This window comes from Artemia franciscana, chromosome 13, assembly GCF_032884065.1.
Source record: "Artemia franciscana chromosome 13, ASM3288406v1, whole genome shotgun sequence".
NCBI classification, from domain to species: Eukaryota; Metazoa; Arthropoda; class Branchiopoda; order Anostraca; family Artemiidae; genus Artemia; species Artemia franciscana.
Genome location: NC_088875.1, coordinates 3,849,524 through 3,863,551, shown reverse-complemented (window position 1 = coordinate 3,863,551; position 14,028 = coordinate 3,849,524). Strand labels below are relative to the sequence as shown.

Genomic DNA, 14,028 nt, shown 5'->3' with positions numbered 1-14,028 from the left:
TGGCTAACTTTCTATCAGCAGATTGCCGAAGACTGTTCTTTTCGGCCAAATGTCTAGGGCTAAACGGAAAGCAGGTCGCCCGCGGTCGGGGTGAAAGCTGATTACCACCATGTGATTTAGTTAAATCTTAGGAGCAGAACACAATACCCTCAATCGTTCTGGGATACTGCTGAGATGATAAGAGATAAATTTCTAGCTTGGAAGAATATTGGTCAAACTCAATGTTATTGCAAAAAAGTTTTGCAATAGATGGTAAATTTGCAAAAGAAGGTCCCTGGTGAATCATCACTGGTAATTTTTGCCTAGCCTAATACCATTGTTGATTCTGGGAAAATCTGGATGCTATGGATTATGGCAAAATAGTAGTCTTTTCGTCACAAGCTACTCTTCTCTATGTATCAAGGAAGAGGAACTATAAGATACCCTTGAACAGCCTCAGTAACTAAGTTCTTTAATAAATACAATGAACTAATGAGAATCTTATCTCTGACAGATCAAGCTATTTTTCTCTATGTATCAAGGATGAAGATTTTAATCAAGAAACTATTTACAAATTCAAATTAAAATTTACATGTTAACACACTAATCTTTTTGACCCTTTCTGTCAAAAACTTTTATCCAATTATTAAGTTTAAATCTAAAGTAGTAACTTCTTTTTCCGATGCAATCTCTTTCTTATCCAAAAGGGTAATAGAGCCTTTTCCCTCAACTTACTCTTAAGCCTTTCCCCTCAACTTACTCAAGGGAGAAGTAGAGGATGCTCTTAATTAGTTTAAATGATTAACTTCTAGCACTAACTTAACAAACGAAGGGTCAATATCAAAGATTAAAATAATCCTTGCGAATTAGCCTCATTAGTACAAGTTACTAGTCCACACGAATGAAGTAAGAAGGTATTAGTAAAACAACTATTTACAACTTCAAATCATATTTCACCCTAAAATAATAACATCATGACCCCCTTCAGTCACGAACATTTGATTCAATGATCTAAAGTCAACTTTTGATTTAATTATCCAAAAATGGAACTCCTTTTCCAGATTTTCTATTCAAAAAAGTCAATGGAAAGGAATGTCCTTTCCTCTCGTCTGTTACTATAAATCAAATACAATTTAAAACACTAGCATATTACCTTTCTCACGTTTTTATTACAAGCTTCAATTCAATAATGAACACCGATTCTGTTTCTTATTCAAAAGAGTTAATGCAGAGGATAGCCCTTTCTCTCGGTAAATTTTTCCTTACAGATCAAAAAAGAGGGGAAAGGGATTGTTCAGCTACTATTCAAATCCAAAAGATGATAGAAATTAAGAAATAAATTGCACTAATTACAGGATCGGAGGGGCGGAAAATATCGATGGGGGAAGCACAATTTTATCGTTGCCCCCCCCTCCCCCCAACCCTATATTAATCCTTATCTGACCCCGCTGTCTAACAAAATTTGTTATTCATTAAGATAATTTAGAAAATGCCGGATATTTCAACATAAAGCCATTACGTTCCCATTAACCGTAGTTAGAATAACTATGTTAATGTTACGTTAAACTTACCCATTAACGTTAAACTGAGAACAGGGTCTAATTCCCGTCCACTCAGCTATTATTGGAATGCAAAAACTGAGATGCTTCTTGGACGCATTTAATAAATAAACTTAAACGTATTAGTGAGGGGGGATAAAACAATTACAACAATAAAATCTGGTGCTGAGCTCTTTCTAACTTTTCTAGGGGAAGAGCTAAGTGGAGTAAGGGTTAAGCAGTCAGAAAGACCTTAAGGGAAGCGAGTGAACAAAATGTTTAAGAAGAGAGATAATAATTGATTATCCGTTTCGAAACTATTGTTCATTTTTAATTTATTTATAAGAACAATTAGGATCTATTACGCAAAGGGATGCTCATCACCTTCGATTTTGAAAAAATTACTCGGCAATAGTACTCGAACGAAAGACCTACATGGACTAGGCTAGGTGTTTGTTAAGAATGAAAACCCCCATGAATATTTCACCACAACTCCCAAAAAGTAATAATTTTATGAACATTTCGAAGAGCTTACCTTGCTTACTTACAAACATTAATCAATTTCCATTATCAATACGAAGAATTGAAGACGTGCGTTCAATTTACATCATTCCTATTATTAATGCAACATTTTTCATTGCAGGTTTGATTTCGCCAAAGAAATTCAATTTTAAATCGGTGTGAAAGAGATAATAGCCAGTGTACTATACTCGGTGACTGAAAGCATTAATTTTATCCTTAATCCTTACTCTAAGAATCACCAGAAAATAAGAGTCAAAGCAAAAATTAGATTACTACTACTAATATTAAAAACTCTGATTATAGAAAATCATGAGTATAGTAATTCGAAGCTCGTGTGCAATGAAGGGCTTATCAATATTGAATAGCAACTTATTTCCGTTATTCAGACTAAAAATTATTATAAATCGATTGTATTTTAGTTCGAGGCTCGTGTGCAATGTAGGGTTTATCAATATTGAATAGCAACTTATTTCCGTTATTCAGACTAAAAATTATTATAAATCGATTGCATTTTTAGTTCGAAGCTCGTGTGCAATGAAGGGTTTATCAATATTGAATAGCAACTTATTTCCGTTATTCAGACTAAAAATTATTACAAATCGATTACATTTTTATTCTAACTTTTTTTTTTAATTTTGATTTCAAATCAGCTCGAAAAGATAGTGTCCAATACACTGGACAGAGTGACTGAAAGGATTAAACTACTCGTTACTCTAAGAATATCACGCAAGAATCACAAGAAGAAGTCGAACCGAGAACTGTAATCAACAGAGTAGCTTCAGCGTAAGCTTCATTCACTCTTTTTATCTGTACTGCCATCTATTTGCGACTGGAGACGTTGGCATTCTGCACTGACGCGATCATACTCGCGGTTAACAGCCTCACTCTGGGACTTCATTGCTTCCAATTCTTTTTTGCTGTGATTAAGTTCTAAAACACAAACAAGAATCAAATCTAGGGGCACTTGATTAGTCAATGCCTGATAAAACATGTAAAATGAAAATCAAAACATAAAAATAGAAAAAGTAAAACTATTAAAATAAAAAATAAAAGCATAAAAAATTATGCTCGAACAACAGCAATAAAGCACAAGTAAAAGCTATTACAAGATGGGACTTTTATTAATCTAGATTGACACTTTGCCAACGAACTCTTCAAACCAACTTAGTCTTTGGCACAACAAAGTTCCATATTTTGGCTCATTAAACAGTAAGAAAGGACAGAGTTATAACGACAAACAACAAAGAGAGATAAAACTCCACAAAAAAAACCTCAAAGGAGAGTGTGGCCAGTAGAGAGAAAAGAGATGAAAGACTAAAACAACGCGGATATTTCGCCTGTATCGAAACTAGGTTGCTTTGCTTTGATGTTCTCATTGAAGTAACTCTAATAGCTTCTTTTCCCTACGTGGATCAGTAGCGACAATTGTACTTATTACTATTGGTGGTGGTTTTATTTGTTTTTAGTTTAGTGTTTTTTCTTTCTATCGTGTGCTGAGGACGCCTAGTTTCGATACAGGCAAAATATCCGCGTTATTTTAGTCTTTCATCTCTTTTCTCTCTACTGGCCACACTCTCGTTTGAGGTTTTTTTTGTGGAGTTTTATCTCTCTTTGTTGTTTGTTATCATGTCTGGCCAGTTCGGCTTAAGAATTTTCGAGAGTTATACCAAAAAGGCTATTCACTTAATAAACGAAGAATATTTTGGCTTTTATAATATTTTGACTTTTTACTTAGATCTGTAATTTTATAAGCAATAATTCTTGAAAAACAACAATAATGCCTTAATAATAGCACTTGGAAGTTATAATTTTTTTCTTGCGCTAGGAATGACGCATGGGCGGATGATAGATAGACTTATCTATCAACAAAGGAACTGACATCATTTTTACACAATCCTAATAAGGGCTTATGCCAGATATGCCTCTCACTCACTCGAACTATTTGTCTTGGTTTTTTCTACAATTAGCCATGGTTTGATGCCCAGACCTACTTAATTTTAATTCAAATTTACTTGAAATATCAAGTAATTTTCAAATTTAAGTAATTTCATTCACTTGATATTTTGACTTTTTACTTAGATCTATAATTTTATAAGCAATAATTCTTGAAAAACAACAATAATACCTTAGTAATAACAATTAGAAGTTAGGATTTTTTTTTTACTCTGGTTGGTTCATTGATGAAATAAGATATTTTCTGTTTTTATATTACAATAATTATTCTTTTATTATATTATTTTACTGATAAACTAGAATTTTACCTTAACTTTAAGGCTGAATGCAAAGGGCTTCTAATGGGTGCATCTACTTCTCCACCTCCCGAAAAAGAAATTCCTGAAAATCGGCTTTGTCTTTTTTCTGTAAATTCTAAATACACAAAATTTTTATATAATTTGTTGATGACAGCTTTTAAATTTAACCGAATGGAAATCACAGAATTGTCACTACAGAAGGGAGGGGGAATGGGTATGATACTTCTCGGAGATTAACAAGTCAATCTAGAGGTTTGTCTGATATTGACATTTCAAGCGTTGTCGCTCCACCCTCTAAGTCTATACCACTTAGGACATTTATACTGCTTGTTAAGCTATAATATAAACATTAAGCAACATTAAATACCTAAGGAAAACAATGCGCAAAAAAATAAGAACTCAAACGATTTGGCACTGGAAGGGTAACAATATTAATGGAACTACATAAATAATTTTATTATACTAAAAACATTACAGTTTTAAAAATGCAAAAAAAAACTAAATGTCCAAAATAAACAGAAAACATGGTTCTCTATCAGCGTCATTACTTTAATAAATGATTATACTTTGACTTTACAGATATTTTTGAAACTTTACATTCCAAAATGGGTTTTAAAATAATCTAATAAATCTAAAATAAAATAAAAAATAATCAAATTTTTAAAATAATCAGAAAGAGTGTTCAATTCCGTTCATCGTTGAAACATCAATTTCTAATATTAAAAGTATACAAAAATAAGAAAAAAGAATAAACAATAAATATATTTCATAAAATTAAAATAAAGATTTATAAATTAAACCTAACAATTACAACAATGCAAAAAAAAAGAAAAAAAAAGAAAGAAAACATGGTTTCCAAACACTTTCATTGCTACAACAAGAGATTATAATTATACTTCCAATTTTACAGAACTTTAAAAATCTACATTCCAAAAAGATTTCATATCATATAATGAAAAGGAGCGCTCAATTTCGCTCATTGTCGAAGGATCTATTTTTAATACTGTACAAAAAGAAACAATAACGAAAAACAACAAAATAATTACCTTTTAAAGCGTTTTCAAGTTGCTTCTTGAGGTCTCCAACTTCAGTAGCATGCGCTTCATTAGTGAGATTCTCTTGTTTCTGCTGCTGTGTAACATCCTCGGCTTCAGATCGCTGTCGGTCAAGGAGAGCTTCAGCTGCATCAGTGGCTGATCGGGCTTGTCGCATTGCCGCCTCGCTGGTTGCCTCAGTGGCAGCCATGGTCATAATCAGTTTGGTCAGTCGTCGAATAACACTTAGAAATAAATTAAAGACAGTAAAGCTTTATTTTTAAACATAGACGAAGCACATTTTTGGTATTTGTCAATCGAGCAAACACCAAAGAATGAAAAAAAAAAAAAAATCATCGAAAGACAAATGAGAAGAAATGTCATCAAAATATAAATCATACAAAAATTACAGCACCTCACGAAAATTGACTGAAAACTCCTTTTTATTTTTCGGCAGTTAAAAATGGTTCTTTGAAAACACTTGGTTAAAAAATTATAGTGAACCAAAGTTTTCGGGTGAAGATAATCTTATATAATACAATCTAATCTAATAGAAACTAAAGTTCTAGTGCCCTTTTTAAGTGACTAAAAAAATTGGAGGGCACCTAGGCTCCTTCCACGTTCATTTTTTCCCAAAGTCACCGAATCAAAGTTTTGAGACAGCCATTTTGTTCAACATAGTCGAAAAACCAATAACTATTACAATCTATAAATTAAAGATTGTAAAGCTGTATTTTTACACACAGATGAGGGACATTTTTGGGATTTGTCAATCGAGCAAACACCAAAGAATGAAAAAAAATCATCCAAAGACAAATGAAAAGAAATGTCATCATAATACCAGTTCAAGTAAGCTACTTTTATTTCTCCAATACTGACCAAAGGTGATTAACGCTACCTTTCCTGTAGGGGTTAATCCAAGAACTGAAAGTTCCTTGCGGAAATAAAAAAGCTCCTGAGGAAATTTAAAAGACAGAACAATTTATCTATCTTCAGAATATTATCACTTATAAGATCTGGAGCCTTTTATCAGTCATTTGGTACGGTGGGTCTTAAAGAATAAATCTTTAGCTGAGGTACGGATAGGAAAATAATATAGACGCTAAAGAGTAGTGTCATATTGCAGTCAGGAACAATAGAGAGTAAGATTCGGGAATGGAACATAGAAAAGGCTTCCGAATAATAGAGAGTAAATTTTCCGTGAGCATAACGCTTAGAAATAAATTAAAGATCTGTAAAGTTCTATTTTTACGCATAAGCGAAGCACATTTTTGGTATTTGTCAATCGAGCAAACACACCAAAGAATGAAAAAAGAAATCGTCGACAGACAAATGAAAAAAAAGAAAATGAAAAGAAAAGTTATCATAATAACTGAGCTACTTTCATTTCTCCAATACTGACCGAAAGCGATTAACCCTACCTTTCATGCATGGGTTCAGCGAAGTTCCAGCAAAGAACTGAATGTCCTTTGTGGCAAGGAAAAAGCTCCCGAGGAAATTTAAAACAGAACAATTTATCTATATCCAGAATATTATCACTTATAAGATCTCGAGCCTTTTATCAGTCATTTGGTACGGTGGGTGCTATTGTTGTTTTTCAACAAGTGTCATATCGCAATCAGGAAAAATAGAGGGTAAAATTCGGAAATGCAACATAGAAAACGCATCCTAAGCAATAGGTAATAGCAGATCCCTTTTTCACTTTCTGAGAAAGGTCGATGGATACACTTATTTATTATTAAATAAAAAAACAAGTTTTTTTTTAAAGGAAAGTAAGGAGCGACATTAAAACTTAAAACGAACCGAAATTACTTCGTATACGAAAGGGGCTACTTCCTCATCAACGCCCCGCTCTTTACGCTAACGTTTGACTCTTTCTCTTAACTCCAAACAGTAAAAAACTTTTAGCGTAAAGAGTGGGGCGTTGATGAGGATGCAGCCCCTTTCATATACAAGTAATTTCTGTTTTAATGTCGCTCCTTACTTTCCGCTAAAAAAAAACTTTTTTTTAATTTAATTTTTGAACATTTTTGAATCAATGCATGTTTTGATTTTAGCTCTCCGCAAACGAATAATTAGAACGAAATTTGAATATTTATTTTTTTGGCTAAATGGCTTTCTCATAGTTTTGATCAAATGATTTTGAGAAAAAAGGAGCGGGGGAGGAGGCCTAGTTGCCCTCCGATTTTTTGGTTACTTAAAAGGCAACTAGAACTTTTAATTTTTTACGAATGTTTTTATTAATAAAAGATGTACGTAACTTACAAATTAGCTTACGTAACGAGCTTCTGTATTCTGATGTTTTTATTACGTATATGAGGGGGTTTACCTCCCCGTCAGTACCTAGTTCTTTACACTAAAGCTTAAATTTTGTCCCAATTTCTTAAGAATGACCCCTGAATCACAAAAGCCGTAGAATAAATAGTTGAAAATACTAAAAATACTTTAGCGTAAAGAGCGAGGTATTAGGAGGTGAGCCCATCATATGCGAAATAATTTCTGTTCGTTTTAAGTTTTAATGCTGCTCCTTACTTTCAGCTGAAAAAAACTTTTTCATATTTATTTTCTCATTGTTTTTTTTAATAATGCTAGAAAATCTTCCGCTCCCTTCATGGAAATTTTCTTCCCCCATGACAAATTCCTCCAAGGAAAGTTCCCCCAACATATCTCCCTCTTCTCAACCCCTCCCCCGACCAAAAAATCCCCCTGAAAACGTCTCAAATAATCATTACTATATGTAAGCACTGGTCAAAATTTATAACTTGTAGCTCCTCCCACGGGGACTGTGGGAGAGTAAGTTGTCCCAAAATACATAGTTATAAGGTTTAAAGACTACGCTGAATAAAATGCCTATCTCAAAATTTTGATCCGGTGACTTTGAGAAAAAATGAGCATGGGAGGGGGCCAGGTGCCCTCCAATTCTTTTGGTCACTTAAAAAGGGCACTAGAACTTTTAATTTCCGTTAGAATCAGCCCTCTCGCAAGATTCTAGGACCACTGGGTCGATACGATCACCCATGGAAAAACAAACAAACAAACAAACAAACAAACAAATAAACACTCATCCATGATCTGCCTTCTGGCAAAAAATACAAAATTCCACATTTTTGTAGATAGGAACTTGAAACTTCTACAATAGGGTTCTCTGGTACGCTGAAGCTGATGTTGTGATTTTCGTTTAGATTCTATGACTTTTAGGGGCTGTTTCCCCCTATTTTCTAAAATAAGGCAAATTTTCTCAGGCTCGTAACTTTTGATGTGTAAGACTAAACTTGATGAAACTTTTTGAAATATTTGAAATCAGCATTAAGATGCAATTCTTTTGAGGTAGCTATTGGTATCAAAATTCCATTCTTAGAGTTTTGGTTACTATTGAGCCGGGTCGCTCCTTACTACAGTTCGTTACCACGAACTGTTTGAAACAAACGAACTGAAATCATTTTTATACAGTCCTAATGAGGGCTTATGACAGATTTGCCTCTCATTCAGTTGGACTATCTGTCTTCGCTTTTCGGATAATTAGCCATGGCTTGATGCCCATAACTACTTGATTTTAATTCAAATTTACTCAAAATATCAAGCAATTTTGACGTTTTAATTAGATCTGTAATTGTATAAGATTGTAATTTTACAAGATATAAATGATTCATTGATGAGATAAGATATTGTTTGTTAATCATATTACAATATATTACAATTATATCATTCTACTATAATTTATTTTTACTATTCATATTATTTTATTAAAAATGAAAATTAAAGTTAAAAAATTATAAAAATGATATCAGTTCATTTGTTAACTGATAAATCTATGGTAATAAGTCTATTGGTACTGTGGGTCTTAGGGAATAAATTTTTAGTATAGCTACAGATAGGAAAACAAAGATGCTAAAGAATAATATCATATTGCAATCAGGAACAATAGAGAGTAAAATTCGGAAATGCAACACAGAAAACGCTTCCTAAGCAATAGGTAACAGCAGATCTGTTTTTCAAAGTTTCTGAGAAAGGTTGCATGTCCATTCATTCTTGGTCTAAATTTGCCATAACGTTACTTATTGTTGTAACCTACGACTATGACACCATTCATCATCTTGTATCCGAAAATGTAATTTTTGTCAAAAAATTTATTTTGCTGTAATGTTTATTAGATACTTACAAAAGCACGTATATACAGCAATTTCTATTGAAATGGGCACCTAAAGAGCTTTTCATGATGTTTCAGCGCTCCGCTGACACCAGACGAAAAAAAAATAGAGGGCAGATCAGTGCAGCTCATGCAAAATGATTTTACTTGTTGTTCACGCCAGGGGACTGTGAGTTACCTGAATTGAGTTTTCAGCCGTGGCAATTTCAATACTGTACTTACTATTTCAATCTGTCTCTGCTTTTAGGAGTTTCCGGTTACTTTTCGAAATTCCCTTAAATTTTCTTTCAAAATAACATTTTAATTTAGATAATTGTTATCACTTGTGAATGAGCAAGGAATGGTAATTTTTTCTCACTTGCCAGTTTTTTTTTAAATGCGTTTTTTTTGTTACTATGGGTCAAGTTCTGTTTCCTATTAGGTTGCACAAAACGCTGCAACCATGATCTTAGTTCACACATAGCTTTGGTACGCCATGGCTCATTCAGTTTGTCTTGCCTCGTTTAGAAAACCATGACTCATTCGATTTATCATGGTTAGTTTGGTAAGCCAGAGCTCGTTCAGTTTGTCATGGCTCGTTTAGTAAGCCGTAGCTCATTCAGTTTGTCATGGCTAGTTTACCAAAACCATGACTCATCCATTTCGTCATGGCTTGTTTAGTCAGCCATAGCTGATTCAGTTTGTCATGGCTCGGTTAGTAAGCCATAGCTCATTATTATTACAAATGATAGTGAAATAAGACTATTCTCGAATAAGAGCGTTTGTATTCCTGTGTTTGAATCCCCTCCCCAATTTTTTGTGTGATAATTTTGTACTTTAGAATTCGTCCCCAAATCCATTTTGTCAAGCTGAAAGTGTTCGGCAACTTAAACATTGTATTAAAAAATTCTCTTTTTATGTTTTCGGTATATTAATGGTTCGATAGAAAGTTTTTCATATAATAATTTCTATTTTGTGTACTTTTGCATTAGTCGATTTGTAGTAAATTTTTCATATTTTTTAAATTTTAATTTATTGTTTTGTAGGGTCTTTCCTATTATTTTCTTTTTGCTTCTCTATTCTTATTGGTGTTACCCCCTCACATTTTGGAACCGGTAAGATTAATTTTCGATCCGTTGCGCTCTCAATCCTTTTTTGTTGTTGCTTTACTGTGATGTTGTTATATTGAGTTTTGCCAATGTTTATAAAAAAAATGTCTGAATTGAAATAGAATTGTAAGTCATTGCAGATCGAGTTCGTAAGCCATTGGAGATCAATACCTTTTTTGGTTCCAGAGCTTCTTATCACCTCTTATTCTACACAGTTTGTTACTTTCCTCTGCTTCTTTGGGCTTTTTGCCCTTGTATAAAGCCCCCCCCCTGAATATTTTTGTTCATCTTTTTCACACATTGGCTGGAAGGTAGACCAGATAAAAAGATTAGTTTTACTCATAGGCTACCTAATCCCTTATATTAAAGTTAGCAAAAACAAGGCCCTATCTAAGGTAGGGGCGAATATCAATGGGATGAAGTGGACCCTCTTAAATGTAAATCGTTCTTTTTTATGTTCTATGGACAATTTTCTATGCGGGGTTTGCTCTCTTTTTCTTAGAAACGTCTGATGCGCATAAAAGGACTTCAGAGCCTGTTTTTCGTAACAAAAGTAGGAACGAGTTGAACAACCGATGCATATGTTGGCACCCTATATACGGTTTAAAACAACCGAAGCGATCTGACAAATAACAATTTTGAGAAGGATTTCAGGAAGTAGAAAATATTCAAAAATTCAACCTTAAGAGCAAGGTACTTCAATACGCCTATACAATTGCAATCAGACCACTTAGGTCGCCAAAAAAGATCAAAATTACTGACTGTGCTTGGCAAACACATAGACAGAAAAGGGAATAATGTCTTGCTTTTATTTCCGTTCACTGCCCGAGTCAAGAAATTTACCAAATTTAAGAACTGAAGTAGCATTTGAAAAAAACATCTGCAAATGACATATTTTTTCATTTAACACAAAATCTAAAGAAACAGCATCTGCCAACAACTCTTGCCAACTAGATCACAATAAATTGATTTTAAGGCTCTTAACAGTGAGAAAAATGCAATCTAATGGAAGGTACAAAACTTCAATAAGTCCTTGAAGTTAATACAAGAGAAAGGAGATTAGTAAACCAGGAGTGAACAAAATACTTCACTGATTACAAAATTTTACACTTTGGCGTTCAATCCAAAAGGCAACAGGAATGAAGTAAGCGGTTGAACATTCATCGAATTTTACAACATAATATCAGCTGTGACAACGATGGAGCGTTCCTTAGAAACTGATCATGGTCATACGGTACATTACGAAGATAAATCTTATGGTCCAACTTTATTTTTAACTTTATTTTAAGACGTCTGCGGGCATTAGACGTCAAAGGCTTCTGATTTGGTTTAAGGCATTCTTTATCACTACTAGGTAGTGGGAGAAAAATAAGTTTTGACCAAGAAAAAATTGATACAGAAATGGTTTCTTCACCCTCCGAACAAGACAAAGACGCTTAACAACATATCCAAAATCTGAACCTCTGGCTCGATGCGATTTTTTTGCGTTTTTTTTTTATTTATTTAGGGTATTTGCTAAAAAACTGAATAAAATTAAAAGAATATGTAAACTAAGTGTTTCATACATTTTGTATGGTCAACTTTTGACTCTGAATTCATTTCTGGTGTTCGTGTCGTTGCCTGACCAAAAGAAAACTATTTATTAGCAAAAAACATATTTTTTAAAGAACATAAACTATATGTTTTGAGAAAACTGCTACTTCTTTCAAATGGTGCCAAGTGGCACACATTATCCTCAGCATTACCTCTTAACCTTTTTATTTGACTTGTCGTCCAAATGAAATTAAGACTATATGATCCGTATTTTTTCGGATATTCCAGAAAGTTACACACTTCTCTCTATAATGCTTTTATGTTTTTGTACATTAAACCAAGCAAAAAACACACAATAAAATAAGAATATTGGACATATTCCAAAAAGGGTACCTTTTCAAAAGAAAAAAAAATCAATCAAAACCATTTTCCTACGAGAAAAACTAACTCCTTCTGTAGTACTATGTGCTTGAAAAGGTTTATTTAGTTGTGTTTTTAACCAAAACATACAATAATTTATTTTCCTAGTAAAATGGCACAAGTATTGATTTTACTATTTAAATATAAAGCTTTTATTAGTATTCCACTTTCCGTTTACTTTTAGTTTTAATGTAAAGACAGTGAGGTCAAAGAAATATATTAAAGGAAAAAAAAACAATATAAAAAATATAACCTTTTAACACAGTTATAGGACAGACAAATCCACGGTGACAGCAGAAACGATAAATGTTTTTTTTCCAAGGTAATCCCACTTTACAAAAATAATTGACCCTATTCGAGTTTCTAGCGCGTAAAAATATATTGCATAAAATATATATTCATCCATACGAGGATAGAAAAACTATGCTTAAAAAGATAAAACATCATACTGCTTTATTTTTATATAGAACATAAAATCTTATTCTATATATTTTACAATTGCTGATGATGATGAAAATGAGAGGAATAACCCACCAATGGCAGGCTCATCTCATCTAAGGTAAATTGCCAATACGGTTCAATACGGTTATGTTGCCCAACTTTTAAAGAATGAAACCCTTGTTTATATTATTTATTTATTTTTTATCTTCAATATGTTTCATTCTTAGATTTTTATCTTTTTAGATATTTGTAATATATTCCAAGTCACATATCATATCATTTTCAATATAACCTATCACAATATATTTAATATGACAATATGACCTATCATAATATGATCTACGACAATATGACTATAAACCGTGGATCTATGGCAAAATTGCCTAATGAGAACCATAACTGTGAAGAGTCCAGCTGGATGATTTTGAGAAGTAGCACATCTCGTAAACAAAGACAGACAAAAAAAAACTTAAGATAACGCATAAAAAATTTGTCTACATGTATTTTTGTTATGTCTTTAAGAGTCACACAAAAATTTTTGGGGTGTTTGTTCAAATCCCATACCTACCCTCCACGATATGGCCATGAATGAATGCAAAAATTTGCATTGGAGTGAGGTGAGGGTACCTCACTCCACTGCAAGTGAGGTGAGGTACAGGTCACAGGTGAGGTGTACCCTCACAGGAGAGGGTACAGCCGTCTCCACGGAAAATTCTCAACAACCTGTATCAGTGAATCTATTGAAAATGAAAAAAAAAAATTGAAAACAAAACGGAGAAAATTGGACAGAGCACTGAATGATTTGATCCAACCTCTGACAGCCTTGTGCATTAGCAACATGGCGAATATGGAAAGGTTAAGAAGAAACACATAATATACTGAAACAAGAGACTGACGTCTAGCAGCAGAAATAGTTTAGTGCAAAAAAAGGCTAAACATTGAACAATCTTCAACAGCAACGTCCATTAAACACATTTAATATATATTGAACTCATAACTCGCGATCTAAAAAAATACTGCTCAACTGAAAACTAAAATCAATGAGCCCTTAAAACATGCATCCAAGTTCGCTAG

The 14,028-nt window shown here is 33.1% G+C and overlaps 1 protein-coding gene across 1 annotated transcript in view; it reads right to left on the bottom strand.

The window, feature by feature from the left end:
* Positions 1-502: 502 nt before the first annotated feature.
* Positions 503-14,028, bottom strand: part of LOC136034404 (B-cell receptor-associated protein 31-like) — a 34,467-nt gene continuing 20,941 nt past the window's right edge. The window contains exons 4-5 of the mRNA XM_065715562.1: positions 5,338-5,570; positions 503-2,969 (exon numbers count right to left, since the gene is read on the bottom strand). Of these exons, the coding sequence (XP_065571634.1) occupies positions 2,830-2,969; positions 5,338-5,570 (373 nt within the window). The 3' untranslated portion in view covers positions 503-2,829. The remainder of the gene's footprint in view (positions 2,970-5,337; positions 5,571-14,028) is intronic.